The sequence below is a fragment of the Camellia sinensis genome, chromosome 4, assembly GCF_055761805.1.
Source record: "Camellia sinensis isolate YWXY chromosome 4, ASM5576180v1, whole genome shotgun sequence".
Lineage (NCBI taxonomy): Eukaryota > Viridiplantae > Streptophyta > Magnoliopsida > Ericales > Theaceae > Camellia > Camellia sinensis.
Genome location: NC_138964.1, coordinates 196,751,001 through 196,771,382, shown reverse-complemented (window position 1 = coordinate 196,771,382; position 20,382 = coordinate 196,751,001). Strand labels below are relative to the sequence as shown.

At 37.5% G+C, this 20,382-nt stretch overlaps 2 protein-coding genes and 1 long non-coding RNA gene across 3 annotated transcripts; 2 read left to right on the top strand and 1 right to left on the bottom strand.

Annotated features, from left to right (window-relative positions):
- Positions 1 to 9,092: 9,092 nt before the first annotated feature.
- Positions 9,093 to 11,377, bottom strand: LOC114266028 (uncharacterized). The gene is made up of 2 exons (XR_003630524.2): positions 10,958 to 11,377; positions 9,093 to 9,527 (listed from the first exon to the last, which is right to left on the bottom strand). It is a non-coding gene; the product is annotated as an uncharacterized LOC114266028 (long non-coding RNA).
- A 3,630-nt stretch (positions 11,378 to 15,007) lies between these two features.
- Positions 15,008 to 15,788, top strand: LOC145824352 (protein FAR1-RELATED SEQUENCE 5-like). Its single transcript, XM_082923993.1, has 2 exons — positions 15,008 to 15,043; positions 15,258 to 15,788. Exons 1-2 carry the CDS (start codon positions 15,008 to 15,010, stop codon positions 15,786 to 15,788), a joined length of 567 nt encoding a protein of 188 aa, XP_082780119.1.
- A 666-nt stretch (positions 15,789 to 16,454) lies between these two features.
- LOC145824351 (protein FAR1-RELATED SEQUENCE 5-like) lies at positions 16,455 to 18,051 on the top strand. Its single transcript, XM_082923992.1, has 3 exons — positions 16,455 to 17,369; positions 17,480 to 17,548; positions 17,666 to 18,051. Exons 1-3 carry the CDS (start codon positions 16,455 to 16,457, stop codon positions 17,750 to 17,752), a joined length of 1,071 nt encoding a protein of 356 aa, XP_082780118.1. The 3' UTR covers positions 17,753 to 18,051.
- The last annotated feature ends 2,331 nt before the right edge of the window (positions 18,052 to 20,382 follow it).

The window sequence follows — 20,382 nt, the reverse complement described above, 5'->3', positions numbered from 1 at the left end:
TTAGAATATAGTGCATATTGCATTGTTATTTGCATGCATTTATTGCATCATCTCTGCCTATGGCTCGCGCCATTCCATGATTGAGCTTGGCCTGGTATGTGCCCATACTTTTCACGTCGAAACATAGTTCAGTGGACCGTTCTATGTTAGACGCGGCTTGTACGTGTACATTCTTTGCCTAGGCAAGATTTGGTTTGGCCCGAAGGCCATATCCATTGTATCCATTTCCATTCCATTGCATATTTGTAGATATTGCATTGTAGCTTACATGCATTCATTGCACCACCTCCCATTTATGGCTTGCGCCTTTCCATGTTGAGCTTGGTCTGGTATGTGCCCATACTTCTCATGTCGGAGCATAGTTCAGTAGACCGTTCTATGTTAAACATGGCTTGTATGCGTACATGCCTTGCCTAGGCAAGATTTGGTTTGGCCCGCGTGCCATGTCCATTGCCATCTCCCCAGCATATCCATATATATATTGCATTGTAGTGTAATTTTTGCATCCAGCATTAGGATCGTAGTCCTTTCCCCAGCGGGTCGTTTCCCCACTTATGTCATTCCACCCAATACTTGTTCTTATGTCCGTCTACATTACTCATAGTTCAGCAGACCGTTCTATGGTAGACGGACTTGTTACCTCCATCAATCTATTTGACATAGGTGTGGTTTCGAGCCGCTCATGATTGGATCGTGATTCAATTACTTTGCATATAGTTTGCATTGTTTCAATTACATTGCATCTTCATTTGCATTGTTTGTACATTATTTTGTATATATTGCATATCACTTTGCATCCATTTTTGCACTGTTGTATATGTTGCTAACAATATCGTACCTGTTAAATTGTTTTCTTTGCAAGCACGATATCGTATGTACGGTTCATTTGAGGCTGGTGCAACCAGACGAGCCGCACAGGTATTGTATCCTCCGAGTGAGAAGTATCAAGAATTGCATAATTTTCTTACATCCTTTCTGCATTGTAGTGTAGTTTGGCGTACGCTAGCTTAAAACTATTGCATGTGTGCTTCGTTACAGCTTTCTTTGCATGATAATAAGTTATGCTCGGCTTCGTGCATTGTCTTGCATTTTTCCCCTGCCTTCGGGCGCATACCTTGTTTGTCTTGCATGTTTGTCTAAGTCTTCGGCCTTGTCAAAAATGGATCGTCTCTGGGCTTTGACATTCACTCCCGTCATTGTTATGACTTTCGAGTTCTGTCAAAGAGGGGCAACTGTAGACACCCCATTTTTGACCGTCCTCAAGACTTGGACGTCACCGTTTGAACACCCGGTGATCATCAATGTTTGTGTTCATTTGGAGTTCCCGGAGGTCTCGGCTACGCGCCTTGCCTCAGGATCTCCGAACTCGACTGTTTAGTGTCTGGTTTTGCACCAAACACTTGTGTTTTGCCTTGGAGGGGCAGGGAATACCTTGTGAGGCATCCCCACACATCACCGGCCATGGCCAGAGGCCACCGGCTGATGTTTTGTTGCCATCGGCAATGTATATTGCCGGTCGGCATTCTTTTTTTCCGGTCGGCAGTACATTTTGTCAAAATGGCAATTTTGAGCAGCCGACTACTGTTCATCTACTTTTGCAGATGTTTTAATACAGCTGGCTGGTATTTTGTTCCCCTCCATACACGTGTATGGAGAGATGGCCTTCTTGTTAGCTTACCTTGTAAGCTTTACAAGATTGGCTCCTTTATAAGAGGAGCCCTCCCCTCTTGGCTTTGGGGTTAGACATTTTAGACAGCCATTTTAGGGTTTGAGTTCTAGGGTTAGGGTTTCATACATATCCTATCTCTATATCTCTCTCTTGTGTGTGTTTAAGTGTATTTGTGTCTTACTATTGCACACAAACACATAGTGTTACACCTTTTCTTGGTTCTTGAAGGGCCAGAGGTTTGTTCTTGGAGTTTTGGGGCTGGTTTAAGCTCAAGGAAGGGGCTGGTCGACCATTTGTGAAGAAGGTCTTCAAGGGTAACAATCTTACCCCTTTTTACCCCTTTCTTGCATTGTATTTTTGCCTACCTTGCACTTGTTTTTGTGTTTAGTATATAACATAAAAAAGTTCTGTTTTTAGGCCCTCTAAATAGTTTGTTTAGAGTGTTTTGTGGTTTGGAGGTGTTTGACCCCTCTTAAGCCTTGTAAGGCTCCACTTTGTGCCATTTTGTGTAAGCTCCGAGACCTTGGTGTTTGGGCCTCTTCACCACTGAAATCTTGAGGGATTTCAGAGGTGAGGATGGTGCCTTGAGGTCCCAAGAAGGAGAGGGTCACCCTCTCTCCTTGTTGTCCTTGAAAAGGGCCATTTTTGCCTCTTTAATGAGCACCTAGCTAAGCCTCATGTTGACCATGTCTTGGCTGTTATTTATGCCTATTTTGCCATGAAATAGCATTGCTGTATTTTGGTTTTGATACACCATGCATGCTTAGCATACCTACCTTGTAATGCCATGTTTAGGCCTTAACATGCCTTAGGTTGTAAACCATTGTTCAAGCATGTTTTAGGTCTAGCTTTGTGAAGCTTTTGTGCTTATTTTGCCATGTTAGAGGTCCGTCCTTAGTTGTTTTGGTCAACCATGACATGTTTAGTATAGCCCCTTTGCATTTTGGCTTGTTGGCCTTAAGTATGTGAGGGTATAGCATGTGTTACTTGCTTCATTTCAATGGTTAGGCACCATTTGTAGCATCATTTCAGTCCCTTTAGCATGCTTGTATGCTTGCCTTGGATGCCTCCTTGATGCCTTATGAGCTTGTGTTGTATGCTCCTTGAAAGTGCATTTGTGCATGCTTTTGAATTCAAGCCATTTAGATGACATCTAAGTGGTCTTTTTGGCTTTGTTTTATGTGCTAGAACTCTGTTTTTGGTCATTAAATTCATGCCATGTTTGGTCTTGTTAAGTGTGGTCAAAAACCCCTTTTAGCTTGCCTTGAATCTTGGACCATTGTCACATGCCTAGCCTATCTTGTTTGCTTGGTTTGGCACCATGTTCTTGCATGATTTTCAGAGCTTAATGCATGACATTAGTCCATGTTTGCATCCTCTTAAGTGTGCTTGAGAATTGCTTTTAAATACTTGAAGTATTGGACACCCATTGCATGCATGTGTGCGCGTGTGTTAGTCCTTCATTTTGGACACTTTGGCCACTGTTTTAGGCCTAGTTAGGACTGCCTAAATCATGTTTAAGTCCATCTCTTTGTTTGTTGCATGCACTCCTTGTATGTTGTAGCACACTGGTGAGTTTTTGCAATTTTGAACTTGCATGATTGAATGAAGTCACATGTTTGTTTACATGCTTAAACACCCACATTGTGCCTTGTATGCTTGTTGGTTGCATTATCTCTTGCCTTGCATGCCTTGTATGCTTGCTTGCATTATCCATGTTGCATGCTAGCTCACATGATTAGGATTGCATTGCAAGGGCATGCATGCTCTACCTCTTGACCAAGTCATGATGGAGGTAGGAGCCCCTTTGGTTTGATTGTATGCATTGCATTTCATTTGACATGAAAAATGCACACTTGATTCTTTGGGCCATCACGCATTGAAATGCGCGCTTGATGGTCCGAGAACCAAGGACCATGTCCCTTTGAGTCATACACATGATAAGGGATAGGATTGGTGCATACATTGCTTGAATTGCATTGCCATTCTATGCCTTGCCCTCTGCTGCTGTCAATTGCAGATTCTGCAGGAACTTTCTACCGACCGGCAGTGTTCAGTGCCGACCGGTAATCCTTCTTGGACCGATAGCTTCATCAACAGCCGACGATCACATACCACTGCCGGTGGCTATCCTACTCAGCCGGTGGTGTCTCCCAATGTCCAGGGAAGCAATCCTGAGACTTTGGCAGTCTCCAGAGGAGTATAGCAGGGAAAACAGGGGCAGCCTATCCATGGCAGTGCATTTCCGAGCAAGACCCGAGCACGCGCGCATCGAACCCTCTTCCCGAGGCCCCTTTTATTACTTTTCTTATGCTTAGTTAATTTATTAATTAATTAGGTGATTTGTAATAATTAATTAGCTTGCAAGTTAGTTAATTCGTATTATTCCTTCGGTCGTTGTATTATTCTTTTGGTCCCTCCGAGCGAGGGCAAACCTGTAATAAGTGTGGGTGAGTGTGTGCATGTCTCCCAACCCCCACCTCTTTCTCCCTTTTATTTACCTGCTTATGAAGGTAGATTAGGTCATGTTTAATTTAGCATACCTTATGCTATGCATGCGTGCATCATTTATCAGTATTGCATGCGCCGGGCTCGGTACATCATGCTAACTGCATTTGTATTTCAATTCAAAATTGAATACGTGCCTCAATTGATTGCATTTCACATCCCATGTTTAGGTTAGCCGAGCCTACTCTAAATTGCATCCTGTATGTGTTGCATTAGTCAATTTGACATGAACTAGGACCATGCATGTTGGCTAACTAGTTTATTCTTTTGGCATGGAGTACGATGTAAGTATTTTCATGCTTTAGCATATCGCATGCGTGTGAATGCTATCATAACAACATGCTTACCATGTGGCTAGATGCTTATGTGATAAACTGTTTGAATGCCTGTGGGTGAAGGTTGGATTGTCTGAGTTGGAAAAACTCGTTGAAATCCGTATTTTAGCCTACTTGCGAGTAGCAAATTCCAAAACATTTTCCAAAACAAACGGATATGCAATGCTTATTCCCAAATTAGGCAATCTAGTCTATACTTGTTTGCTGTGCGCATAACGTAGTAATTCTAGGCTAATAACCGGAATAAGAACATATAACGTTTTCAAAAACGGATATCATGGTTAGTAGAGGCCGATCTTCGGATCGGGCGAGAGGGGGTGCTCATAGCTGACCTTCCCCGATCGTACCCAAGTTCCCCAGCCGAGGCAACTTTGGTGATGACGGACATGTGGCCTTTGGCACCGAGTCAGGGTTTCCTAAATTCCCCCATAAAAAATATTTAGGTTGCGACTTTGTATCTGGCAAAGCAGTCCATGTTTGGCACTTCTTTTCAAAAATCTGTTTCTCAAAACGATTTGCCGGATTTGGACTCTTTGGTTCAGATTAAGAACCGTGACACAAAATCGAGTCCGAACTGTAGCGCGGGGTCCCTCGCGGACGTGCTACACCAATATGAAAAACTATGTGGTTACTGGTTAAGTTGGAGAACCTTAGAAAAACTGAAATGCACATACATGCACTTACACTTTATTTTCTATTTGGTTTGAAGCTACACGAACTACACGCTTTAATGGACATTGATTCAAATAATCCTTCATTGAATGAGAGTGAGGAAATTGAAGAAGCGGAGAACAATCCGTCATTAAATGATATTGATGTAGTTGAAGAACCTAAGAAGGGCATGCGTTTTAGCTCAAAGCAAGAAGTATATTCGTTTTATGCAAAATATGCGAAGCACCTCGGATTTGCTGTAGCTTATAGAACACAGAATATTGGACATGATGGGGAAGTAAAATACTTTGGAATTGAATGTACTCGGGGCACGCAAAAGAACAAAACGATCAGAAGTACATCCTCTCAAACCATCTTTGTCATTATTCATTAATGTAAAGCAAAGGTTAGAGTAACTCTACAAAAGGATGAAAGATTTAAGTTGACCACAGTTATGCTTGAACATACGCATGACTTGATTCCTAGTGACTCACGACATTTTGAAATGAATAAGAGAATTCTTACCCTTGTGAAGAGAATACTAGAAATAAACGATGAAGCAGAGATAGGGGTGGCTAGGAATTTTCATTCTATAGTTGTTGAAGCAGGGGGGTATGAGGCATTAACATTTAACGAATGAGATGCAAGGAATCATATTCAGAGTATGAGAAGATTGAGGCTTGGGGTAGGAGATGTTGAATTAGTTGCACTTTATTTTCATAAGATGCAACAACAAAATTCGAACTTCTATTCTACAATTGACTTCAATGAAGATGGTCGCATGCGAAACTTGTTTTGGGCGGATGCAAGGAGTAGGGCAACTTATAAAGCATTTGGGGATGTGGTTTCATTTGACACAACTTATCTCACAAACAAATATGATATGCCATTTGTTCCGTTTGTAGGAGTTAATCGCCAGGGACAGTCAATTTTGCTTGGTTGTGGGCTGTTATCTAATGAGAACACTGAAACATTTGTGTGGCTATTCAGAGAATGGTTAAGTTGTATGTCTAACGTTCCTCCAAAAGCTATAATAATAGACCGGTGCAGAGCTATGCAAAATGCCACTGAAGTTGTCTTTCCACAAGCTCGACATCGTTGGTGCTTATGGCATATAATGAAGAAAATTCCTGAGAAATTAAGAGGATATGCCCAATATGAATCCATCAAGTTTGCTTTGCAAAATGCAGTTTATGATTGTTTTACAAAGATGAATTTGATGAAGAATGGGAAGCGATGATTTCAAAGTTCAAGCTAGATGATAATGAGTGGTTGGGGCTATTATACAGTGAGCCACATAGGTGGATTCCTGCCTATGTGAAGGATGTTTTTTGGGCTGGCATGTCGACTACACAACGAAGTGAGAGCATGAACGCATTTTTTGATGGATATGTGAACTCAAAGGCAACTTTAAAGCAATTTGTTGAACAGTATGATAATGCCTTGAGAAGTAAGGTTGAGAAAGAGATGGAAGCAGACTTTAAATCTCGAAACAAATTGTATGATTGCTGAACGGTATATGAGTTTGAGAAGCAATTTCGTGCAGCTTACACGAATGCAAAATTTAAAGAAGTGCAAGTAGAATTGAAACGACTATTGTATTGTCGTGCGAATCTTGTCAAAGAGAAGGGAGCAATTTGTACTTATCACATGAATGAGGCTGTTCTTGTTGGTGAGAAAATAAAGATTGTGGAATTTGTTGTGTACTTTAATGAAAGTGAATGTGAATTGCATTGTATGTGTCGGTGGTTTGAGTTTAGGGGCATTATGTGTGCCCATGCAATTACTGTGCTACTTGAGAGGTGTATATATCAGGTGCCAGATAAATACATTGTATCAAGATGGAGAAAAGATATCGAAAGAGGGTACACATGCATTCCAACTACATACACTAAAGCCGGAGTTGTTCTTAATGCAAAGTTGCATGATAAATACCACAAGATGTTGGATGAAAACATAGAAATTACTGCCAACGATGATAGTAAACACGAAGTGTTTGATCTTGGGTTGATAGAAATCAAGGATAGAGTAAGAAAAGATCAATCGGGTAGTGCGAGTCATGCACCACCTTCTACTAGTAATGTGCCACCTTCTACTAGTAATGTATCACCTTCTCATAGTTCGCTGAGAAGTCTGTCTACTCGTAGTACTACAAAAGCAAGCATGTCTTGCAAGATGCTTAGTCCTATGGTTACTCGCCGAAGAGAACGTCCATATACCAAACGGAAGGTTAGCAAAGTGGATGAAATAGTGAATCGGTTAAAGGGAAAGAGTAAAAAGCCTCCAAAAGCACAGGTAAGTTTTTTTTGTTGTGTGACATGGAAATTATTGAATGTATTTAAGATAAATTATTCACCAATGTGTCTGTGTCTTACTATAGAGATGCACGGTTTCTCAATGTCAGCCTCAGAAGTTAAATTTTCCTGGTATAGATTATATGCAATACAATACTTATCATAACCCAGTATGTATTCGAATTTTTATGTTGTTGGTTGTTTTTTATTTTAATGTCTTTTATGTATAGTGAAATTGTGTTACTATGATCATAAGGCGACACAAACTGCACCTTACTATTTTCCTTGCATGGATGGCACGCAACAGAGTATGTATGTACCGGTATGTGTTCAATGTTTAAAATAAAATATTTGTTCTTGTTTTAATTGATATATATGTTGAATGGACAATATTTGTAAAGTGTAGATGTTTATTGAATAGGCACAATTTACTCAAATGAAAACGGTGGATAAAATTGGAGGCACATCTCATACTCAATCAGGAATGGTGAACAACATCAACAGTCAAAGTTCGACAATTGCTTCAAATTTTGTTCGCTTCAATCTAGATGTAGATCCAAATGTCCCATTTTTTTTTTTAGTTTCGCATTGTACTTTTACTCTTTTTTTTTTTTTTTTGTGGAATGCTCCTCAGATGAGTTTGTTTGTAGAATACTATGAATGATGTTTAACTATAAATGACAGCAAATTGTATGTTGATGGTTAACTATGAATGATGGCAAATTGTGTGTTGAATGGGGCAAATTAATGGTAATATTTTCTGTTGAATTATGGAAAATTAATGTTGAATGATGGAAAATTGTATGTTGAATGGACCAGATTTTGAATGCTCAATCTGCCAGATTTTGAATCTGTTTTTGTATGAATCTGCCAGATTTTCAAGCTGTTTCTGTGTATATCTGCCTGATGTTCAATTTGTTTGTCCTATGAATCTGCCAGATTTGGAATGCTCAATCTGTTGAACATTGGATCTGCTAGATTTTGGTTCTTTAAATCTGTTAAATCTGTTGAATCTACCAGATTTGGAATGCTCAATCTGTTTAACATTGAATCTGCCAGATTTTGGTTCTTTAAATCTGTTAAATCTGTTGAATCTGCCAGATTTGGAATGCTCAATCTGTTGAACATTGAATTTGTCAGATTTTGGTTCTTTAAATCTGTTAAATCTGCCAGATTTGGAATGCTTAATCTGTTGAACATCGATTCTACCAGATTTTGGTTCTTTAAATCTGTTGAATTTGCCAAATTTTGAATGCTCAATTTGTTCAACATTGAATCTGCCAAATTTTGAATGCTCAATCTGCTCAATCTGTTTGTCTATAAATCTGCCTGATTTTGGTTCTTTAAATCTGTTGAATCTGTCAGTTCAGCAGGTTATGGTTCTTTAAATCTGTTAAACATTTATGAATCTGTTAAACATTTATCAATCTGGTAAACAGTTCAGCAGGTTATGATTGTTTAAATCTGTTAAAGATGTATCAATCTGTTAAACATTTTCAATCTGTTAAAGATTTATCAAACCAACAGGCAAGGTGTAATGTGTAAGGTGTACTGTTCAGGAAAATCCTTGCGAAGTATGCCTTTTTTTCTTGTGCAGTTGACCACATTTGGATTGAAAGAACATCAGAGCTATAATTTATTCTTTGAAGAATATTAGAAGAACTTTTTCACTCATCTATAATAAAATTACATCCATAATAAAGTTAACATGTCCATTACATCATCCATTCATACACTACATTCAACATGTCCATTATATCCATAATTACATACATCAAATATCCCAAAAACTAACAATCAAGCATTTCAATTCTTACATAATAAAATACAAAATGATACACACTACAGTCACATAGATCATAGTGTTGAATTTGTTGTCCATCATTTGAAGCCTTCTACCATGGTCATGTATTTCATTTTCCATCTCAAAAAGTCTTGCCCTGACATCATTCAATTCTTCTGTTCGGATAGCTTTACGAGGTCCACTATTGGAATGGATTGTCGAGGTAACGTCCCCATCATCATCGTCCGCAAACTTGAAGTAATTGCAGTGTTCTTTGTTACTCTTACCTTACAATGCATGACAATCAATTATTTAATTCACACAAATAATTTCCAAAATACTACAAGTTTAATTTCATAACACATACTTACATATTTGGATAGGTAAACAAAAAAGACACGCCCTTGATTTCCATTCTCATTGGTTCGTACAATATACATTGCAGTTGTTTTCCCGCAATCACATATTCTTGGTCTTAATCTAATGTTGCTGTTGTTCGTAGAAGAAGAAGCCATTTTTAATCTTCATAAACAAAATTCATAATATTTGACTATTAATTTCAAATCATGTTTCCATAAGGTTGGAATAACAAGCTGGTTCTTATTGACTATATGTCATCATCCTCTAATCTTAGCTTAGCTTACTTTCTTTTACCCCACAAGAATGTCCATACCTTCGCCTCTACTAATCTCGCGGGTTACTTTTCCCAACTAATCTCCCAAGTTACTAAGTATTGTAGTTATCGTCTTACATATACCAAGTAATATTATTAGTTTAGTATACAAGAAGCAAGAAGCATGAATAACATGTACTAAAATTCACTAAAATGAGGTTATCTTGAATTATTAGTAGCATTTCTCTAGTTATTTCTCACCTACAAATTAGACACTGTTTGACCTATTTATGTTAACAAACACTTCATAATTTTCTACTTGCTTGATTAGCATAACTTGTACTTTGAACATGCGTAAACGGGTAAATTTTTAATCTAATGGAATAGGTTTACACACATAATCAGTTTAAAAATTAGCATAACTTGAACAAAATGTTTAACAGATTGAAAATCAATTTAACAGGTTTACACACATAATCTGTAATGAAAATCAGTTTAACAGGTTTACACACATAATGGAACAGGTTTACACACATAATCAGTTGGGGACTTTCATTACAGATTGAACAAAATGTTTAACAGATTGAAAATTAGTTTAGATTTTCATGGCAATCTATTTACAGATTGAACATTTTGGCAAATTCATAGATTGAACAAGTTGGGGACTTTCATTACAGATTGAATAAGCTGTAATGAACATTTTGTTCAATCTGTAATGTAATGAAAATCTGTAATGAAAATCTAAACTACAAGTATCAATCTGTAATGAACAAAATCAGTTAGGGACTTTCATCAAACACTTGGCATGCATCAATATAATGGAAGATGTTTAATCGAGGGTCCGATTCCACAACAACCAAATAATTTTTTTTTTGACAGATGCATCTCAAATAGCTTACTTTAGAACAAATGCATCTTAAATCAAATGCATCTCAAATAAAAAAAAAAAAAAAAAAAAAAACAGAGCAAAAATGAGAGTATAGAGTTTGGGCTCAATTATCAAACCCTAGTTTAGAGTTTCCAAAATACTACAAGATTAACTTCAGAAGCTGCAAGTGTGGGCTCAATCATCAAACCCTAGTTTTTTGAGTTTAGAAAGTTTACCTGAGATTGGAAGGAGAGAGGAGGTGACAGAACAACTTCTTTCCGGCGTCGTTTTGAAGGAGATAGACTCGAATGATTCTTCAGAACGATGACAAACAGAGCAATAGAGAGTTTCAAAGTTTAGAGTTTGGGTATGGGAACAAAAATGAGGACTTCGGGCGAGATAGTTTGGGTATGAGAAAAAGAAAAATGAAGACAGGGCTGAGATAGGCGAGACAGGTGCGTGAGCCCACGTTTTCGGGCCATTCGAGCCAACGATTTCGAGCCCTCGAATAATTTTCTTTATAAATGTAAGATCTATTATATTTAAAAAATACGATCGCGATTGGTAGCTCGAGATTTTAGGCTCGAAATTGGCTCGAAAAAGTGAGAGAGAAGGAGGAGAAGGAGGGAGAGGCTGGAGGAGGGGCGGAGGAGGAGGAGAAGGAGGAGAGACTGGACGAGGCCAACATATCGGGGTGGAGGCGGAGGCGGAGGCGAAGGCGGGGGGCGGAGGGGGAGGAGGGGCGGGGGCGGGGGGTGGGGGCTGCGAGGCAGAGGCTGCGACGACGATCGGCGGATGCGGGGCTACGACGATCGGGCAGAGGCGATGGCGGAGGGCTGCGACGGACGACCTGCCTTCTCTCTCTCTCTCTCTCTCTCCTCTTCCTCTGTTTCAGACCAGCATGACGAAGAAGAAGAAGAAGGAAAAAAAAAAAAAAAAAAAAGACAGCCCAAAACGACGTCGTTTTGGGCTGTCGAGCCAAAATCGAGCCACGAATTTCGAGCTACCAGTCATTTTCGTAAAAAATAATAAGAACTATTATGCCTTGTGAAAAATTATATGAGAAGTAAAATGTTTTGACAAAATAATCCAATAATATACAATAGCTTCTTTTTTTTCTTCTTCTTTTTTTTCAAAGCCTCCATAGTTCTGATCTCAAATTTGATTGTAATGCAAAAGGTTAACTGAATATGCAAGTTTCAGAGGATTTATTAGACAATGTTATTGGAACAATTAAAAATATATATATAATGGATATGCTTTATGTAGTTTTGTATTGTATAATAGCGGTGTTACAAATATTGACTCAACTATCATAAATAAGTTATTAAAATATTCAAATAATTTGGGATTGGTTCACTCTAATTTGACATTTATTAGTAGAGGTCATGCAAGTTTCCAATTAATTTATTTTTATTTTTTTTAATTATGCAAATAATTTGGGTTTTTTTTTTTCCTTTTTTCCTTTTTTCTTTTTTCTTTTTTCTTTTTTCTTTTTGTGGTTTATCTTCCAAACTACCAAGATAACAAGAGTTCAGCAATTTGGTTTAAAATTTGATTAGGTAGAAAGTAGATTTTGACAAGAAAGAACTCCCAACCAACCGAGTTAGTTATTCCTTTAAATTTTTTGCATCTCACTAAACAATTAGAAGTTCGACCATTGTTACAATTTAGGAAAATTTAAAATTTGAGAGAATTGTTCAAATTTGTAGAGTTCATCATAAGTTTTTTCGATAATCTGAATAATTTGTTTTGTGAGATCCTTCATACACATCATCAATTTAATAATTGTAATTTTTTATTTTATTCTATTTAACTCAAAACCTAATCAATTGCATGACTATTATATTTGATTTAATTGAATAAAGTCCAAAGATAGTCCCCATTGGAGAAGGTGGTTGGAACTAAAAATGTACCAAAATAAATAAATAAATAAATAAATAAAATAAGTTAATAAAATAAAATGTCATATATAAATCATAATAATTTTATTTATTTTTTTTTAAAATAAAAAATAAAAAATTATTTTCAAACTGAGTTAATTTAACCAAACTAAATTAACTAAAAAATCAAAAAATAAGACAAACAATTCTTCCCACCTCCAAACGTCTTTGAACATTGGTTGAACTGGAAACTGCTGAAAGGTTGTTTTTGCAAACAAATTTTCTCGTCTTTTCGCCTCCGCTTTTGAGCAATTACAACTGGGGGCGGCTCAACGACTTTTTAGCATGATAAAGTTTTAAGATTTGAAATATATTTTTGAATTTGGGTCCCAATTTGGGCAAGAAATTAACCAATCTCAATTAATTTCAATGGAGACATGTGTAACTCGAATTATACTAAGGATTGCTTTGAAAAATTGGTTAAAAATTAATTTTTTTAATTTTTTTAAAAAAATTGTGTAAAAAAGTAGAGAAGATGAAGTTTTGTTTGGTTTGTTTTTGAGAAATAAATTTTGGATAAATTTTTTAAAAATTTTGTTTGGTTTAGTGATTTTGAAAAAAAAATTTCAAAATCATTTTCTATCTTCTACACATCAATCAATCATTTTTTCTTTTTCCTCTCCCATTCTCAATGAGTCCGGATCTTCTGCCATACATTCCTGCAGTGCTATACAAAACGATGTCGTTTTGTATTAGGTTTTTTTTTTTTTTTCAAAATGTTCATTTCCCCCCTTTTCTCTTCTCTGCATCATCTCTTTGCACCATCGATCTAAGGCAATGAACCCTAGCACACTGAGAGAGAGGCATCGCGAGAGGCAGGGGAGGAACTGAGAGAGTGACGGAGAAACGAACGCGAACTGAGAGAGGAACTGAGAGATGAAAGAGATGGCGGAGATGGAGGAGCAGCACGATGTTTAAGGAGCAACGCAAAGGATTGCGGGCGACGGTGAGTCCGGCGGCGATCCGATGGCGGGAAGGCGACATTGCGGCGACAACGAGGTCTATTTCATCATCTTGCTGTTATATATCATCTTGCAGTTATATATATATATATATATATATGTATATGTATGTGATTTTTGGGTTAAATTTGTTAGATTTGAAATGGGTTTGATGACAGGTTTATAGGCTAATTTTGGTGTTGCTTCCTCCGATTATCTAGTGATCAAAATCTTGATAATGTTGTACACTAATTGTATCTCCAATTAATTGAAAGAAGATATTTGCAAATGCTCCAGATTTAATTTTTTTATTCTGTATTACTTGTTTATTAACATTTCTGATATAAGTTGATTAAAAGATTTGATAAATTAAACATTACTATGCTGGACCACAGATTTGTTATTCTTTTTTCGAATGGGTGTGATGATAGATTTGACAAATCAAAGAAATATTTAAATAAGTCAAAACAAGTTGATTAAAAGATTTGAGAAATTAAACATTACTATGCTGGACCACAGATTTGTTATTGTTTTTTCAAATGGGTTTGACGATAGATTTGATAAATTAAAGAAATATTTAAATAAGTCACTCATTGAATCTATTAGATTTGAAATAAGTCAGTTATTGTTTTTTGAAATGGGTTTGATGATAGATTTAATGGTAGTCTTACGGCGACAACGAGGTGTATTTCATCATCTTGCTGTTATATATATATATATATAGATTTGTTTCAGATTTACCTATTTTAGTTTGATTCATAGAAAAATGTTATCTTGTTGTTATATATATATATGTATATATGTATAATCTGTATTTGTTTTGGATCAATCTATATATATATATATATATATATATATATATATATGTATAATCTGTATCTGTTTTGGATCAATCTATATATATATATATATATGTATATATGTATAATCTGTATCTGTTATCTTGCTGTTATAGTTTGATATATATATATATATATATATATATATATATATGTATATATGTATAATATGTATAAATATTTATTAGATTTTAACCCATTTCAGATTGACTCATAGATGGTTGTTATTGATTCACAAATTAAAATCTGTATCTGTTGGGGATTCATAGATATATATGTATATATGTATAGATGGTTTATTAACCCATTTCAGATTTTAATCTGTTGCCTAGGTTTAATCTGTCAATTCAAATCCAGATTTTAATATTTTTTATTCAGATTAATTCAAATTTGATTCAGATTAATTCAAATTCGATTCAGATTTTAATTCAAATTGATTCAAATTTGATTCAGATTAACCCATGTTAATTCAAATTTGATTTGAATATATTTGATTCAGATTTTAATCTATTAATTCAAATTAAGATTTTTGAAATCAATTAATTCAAATTTTTTCATATGAAATGGGTTCAGTAACTGAAATGGGTTCAGTCAGTGAAGTAAGTCAGATTTTTTCATATGCAATTTTATGTTCTACATATATAGTTAATCACATTGATCTATTTTCAGATTCATGAATTTAGTTGTGGATTCATATAATTATATGGTTTATATATATGAATTGTAGGTAAATGTGATTTATATATATGAATATGGTTTATATATATGAACTTGCAATTAAGTATAAATGTGGTTTATATATATGAATTGTAGGTAATGGAAGAAAATAATATTGTTAATGATTGTGGTTGGAAGCCGAAAGTGGGAATGCCATTTGACTCTGAACAAGCCGCATATGACTTTTACAATACGTATGGGGGAAAGGTGGGCTTTAGTATTAGGAAGGCATATGCAAACAAGCACAGACAGACGAAGGAGATAACATCACGCACGTTTGTATGTTACAAAGAAGGAAGTCGGGGTATTGACAAACGAGATCCACTTGTCAAAAATCCAAGACAAGAGGTAAGATGTGGTTGTGGTGCCAGATTTAGTATCAAGTTAGATAGAATATCAGGAAAATATATTGCTTGTGATTTTGTTGAACATCATAATCATGATCTTGTGCCTGAAGATTGCATTCATATGTTGCCATCCCAAAGAAAAATTTCTACCACCCAAGCAATTGAAGTAGAATTAGCTTCACAATCTAGAATTCCTCTTAGGTCTGCTTATGAACTATTTGGTAGGGAATCTGGTGGAAGAGCATCACTTGGTTTCACCAAATTGGACCAAAAAAATTAGCTAAGATCGAAGAGACAAAAAGATTTGGAATATGGGGAAGCGGGTAGTGTGTTGCATTACTTTCGTAAGAAAACTGTGGAAAATCCATCTTTTTTTTATGCAGTCCAATTAGATTGTGATGAGCAGATAAGTAATATATTTTGGGCTGATGCTCAAATGATCATGGACTATGCTCAGTTCGGTGATGTAGTAACATTTGACACTACTTACAAACTAAATAATGAGCATAGACCTTTTGGATCATTTGTTGGATTTAATCATCATCGAGAAATAGTTATATTCGCTGCAGCGTTGATGTATGATGAGACTGCTGAATCTTTTACATGGTTGTTTCAAATTTTTTTGGAGGCAATGTCAAACAAAGCTCCGAAAACTATTTTCACAGATCAAGATGCTCCGATGGCTAAGGCCATTCCAATTGTCATGCCCGATACAAACCATCGTCTTTGTACGTGGCATTTGATGCAAAATGCTGTCAAGCATGTAAGTTCTGTTTTCGATGATGTAGGGGTGAAGGGTGTGTTTTCAAAATTTATGCATGACATTGATGATGAAGAAGAATTCCGAATACAGTGGGACCAAATGCTTGATAAGTATGATGCATTCGACAATCATTGGTTGGAGCAGACTTTTCGCGTGAAGGAGAAATAGGGATGGCCATATATTATGAATTCTTGGGCAGCTGGAATGAGTACTACTCAACTTAGTGAATCCTTTAATGCATTTCTGAAGGATTATCTGAATTGTGACCATAATTTGATGGAGTTCTTCAAGCATTTTGAGAGGGTGCTTTATGAGAAGAGGTATAAGGAATTGGAAGCGGAGTATAATTTGTCCCAAAAATTGCTAAGGGTTTCAATTCCAACTGTGATGTTAAAGCAAGTGGCAGAGATTTACACGAAAACTATTTTTGAGGAATTCCAAAATGAGTATGTGCAGTCCATTGAAGCATCCATTATAGGCACTACTAATGGTGGTGAGAGCACCAAATTCACAATAAGAACAATGGTAGATGGGAAAAAAGATAAGATTGTGACAATGGATAGAGGGGGTTATTTGAGTTGTAGTTGTAAGAAGTTTGAAGTGAAGGGCATATTATGTCGACATTGTCTCAAGGTGCTTAGAGATATATTCAATGCAACGGAACTTCCTCCACAGTATATACTGAAACGATGGACTAAAAAAGCAAGGGCTGAACGAGTGAAAGATAGACATGGGTATGAAGTGAAGGCTGATGTCAAATTACATCAAAGTGACCGATATTGGTCATTAATGACCATGTTTAGAGCAATAGCGAGTAGAGCCGCTGAAAGTGAAGAAACTTATCAATTGTTAGTTTCAAAAGGTGAAGAACTGAGTGTAATGGTTGAAGACAAATTAAGTCTCCACATTTGTGGTCAAATGGAGGTAACTGATTTGAGAAATTCGCCAAGCAATGCATGCCCACAGAGTGATGAAGTAGATTGTCCAATCCAAGCTAAGGGACTGAAGAAAAGAGAGTCAACTAGTAAGGGAAGAAGGAGGATCAAAGGCGGGATGGAAAAAGCTATTGCAAAGAAGAAAAGGATGCAATCTATTCAGGTTTGGACATGACAAATTGCATACGATTAAAATACAGTAGATTAGTAAACTAAAACATTGATTTTATTTAGTAATGGCCCACTTTCATTAAGGTTTTTCGTTGTGTGTAGGGTGGCGTTGATTATACTCCCCAATGTGAATCTCAGCCTCATTTCCGCATGGGTAATAATTCTATTCAGGTAATATTTAATTGTAATGTGGTCTTTATATGGTTAGTTTGATGAGTTCATTTCATTAAGTTCGTTCATTATATGGTTAATTGTTGTTATGTGTAATTGGATTGCTTCGCAATGTAGTCGGGTGGCACTGTTTACACTTCCCAAGGTGAATCACAACCTCATTTCGTCACGGGTGGTAATTCTATTCAGGTATTTAATGGGTGAATCATGGGTGGTAATTTCATTCATGGGTGAATCACAACCTCACTACTGTTTACACTTCCCAAGTTGGGTTGCTTGGCATTTAATTATTTTTATCTGTAATTGGTTTGTCTGGCAATGCAGTCGGGTGATGCTATTTATACTTGCCAAGGTCAATCACAATCGCGTTTCGTCATGGGTGGTAATTCTACTCAGGTAATAGTTTTTTGTGTGCAAGTTTTTAAGAAAATGTTAAATAATGACCATGTTTTTTATTCAAATATTTTGTTTACTTAGTTTCTATTGGTTGTATTTAGGATCATGGTCTCTGTACGGGGAGGAAATAATTCTCCTCGTATAATCCTGTTGACCAAGTCCACGCTCCTCCGTACGACGTCGCTTTGTCACCTGAAAACACAAACGTGAGCTAGCCGGCGGGTGTGTGCCGGAAACCTCTCCGATGCCTAAGTCAGAAAACTTGACAAATAGACAAAGCTCAAAGTTCTCAGAAAGATTTTGTTCAATTACCTCCTCCAAGGTGATGCTTGTGAGCTTTTATAAATTTCATATGGCACAATCCTAGTAGGACTTGTATTTCTCCATACAGATTCCTCCTAGGATTCAATCTCTTAAGGATAATGCTTATCCTTTTACACCCTCCCCCACTGCTCAAACCAAGTGGGATGGTTTTCTTTACGGCCGAACTTCCTTTCGACCGAAGTAAACTTGGCTATATCGAGTCACAGAAGGCCGAACTATCCTTAGCTCGGTCCTCTCCTCCAAATCTTTACTTCGGCTGCCCTGTTCAACCTTGATGCGCTTAGATCGGACTTCCAAGTAACAAGTTCTGACCGACCTAACCATTGTAAGTCACGACCGGACTAACTCTGAGATCGGCCTAACTGTGAGTTGCCTCCAGACCGGAGTAGTTTTACTCTTTCTTGGGCCGAAGTAACTTTGTCTTCCCAAGGCCGGAGTAGCTTTACATACATGAGCCGAAGTAACATTTACTTCTCCCAGCCGGAGTAACATTGCTCTCTGGGCCGGAGTATCCTTTACGGCCTTCTTACTTAGTCCTTCGCGTTTTGGGCCTCAAAGCCCAACTTGCAGCTCGGCCCAATTTTTCCCAAAAATTACCCTCTCAATTGCCCCTTAATTCCATCTGCATAGCATGATTGGGATTACCAGTCCACTGGCCGAGCTAGTGTCGTTTTAAGCTTCTCCAGCCGAGCTAAAAAATACTTTAGCCTCTCCAGCCGAGCTAAAAACTCTCGAATTTTAAGCCGAGCTAACTTTACTCCTGGCCATGTTTTGTCCGGTCACAAACGTCTCTTCAATCATAAGGTCTGTAACGCTTCCCATTCTTATGACACGTGGCAAACTCTGATGGGCTAAGGACGGCTGTCACGCCGTCTTCGTGCTTTGAGATCTCGAGACGGTTCCCGCCCAAATTTTGGGCTGTCTAACAAAAGTGAACCCTAAGGCTAGGGTATCTTCACTTTTACCACCTTCATACTCTCCCTCTGCTTTCTTGGCTGCTCGAGTTCTTGAGCTTTAAGCTTACTGTGTTCGTGCTTCCGTTGCTGCCACTGCTTCGTCTTCAACTTCTTCTTCTCCAAACTGGTAAGTTCTGAGAAAACTTGTTGTTGTTGTTTTCTTCATTTCTGTTTTTTCTATCTGGGTGAAGCATGCTCGTGTATTCCTTGTTTTTGCTTCTGTACTTTCATGAAAAAATGAATGGAACTTGTATGTGTATGAACTGTTATGTAGAAAAACAAGCCTTAGATCCAAAATCACATTGCGACCGAACTATGATTCTGTTTGCCCCTAATACGTAGACTTCGGTAGTCAATAGCCGAACTAGAACTTGTAGGAATGTCAGTAGCCAAGATAAGATTACCGAACAAGCTTGTAAATACCGAACTAGGTACTTCGGTCCCCAACCGAGCTAAGACCTTGGGGCCAAGCCGGCTTTCTTAGTTCTGAAACCGAACTGAGAAAGCCGCCCCTAGGGCTCAGCCGGAGTAACTTTCCTCACATCGCAACCGATTTAGGCCTTGGGACTAAACCAGCTTTCTTAGATTTTTGGACTGAACTCAGAAAGCTGCCCCTAGACGTTAAACCGGTCTAAACTGCTCGAAACCGAGCTACGAAACCTTCTGATGAGCCGAGGTAGAACCAGCCCGCTAAACCGAAGTAGGCTTTGTATATCTTGCTTATAATTTGTAGCGCGGTCCAACGATCTGTGCTTAACCCCTTTGTTTTCTACTTTGCAGACTTAGGTTGCCCAGGCACTCCTGCGTGTGCTCAACCGAGCTACTGAGCCTAGTTATTGTACCGAAATAATTTATTCATAAATTATACGACAATGGGTAAGTATAGATATTTAGTCGAAACCCCTGGTGGCCTGGCCGAATTTAGGCAAGATTACCAGATTCCTGATGATGTCCATCTGGCGCTGGCCAAAAAAGATGCTACCCCCTGGAACAATGAAGGCTTTGTGCCTTTTACCCTTCAATCCATAATAGAGACCGGACTACGATTTCCTGTCCAACCGCTAATCTGCGAATTTCTTAGACAGACTAGGCTATGTCCCACCCAACTATCCACCAATACGTACCGTATTATCATGGGGATAGCCGCATTAAACCACC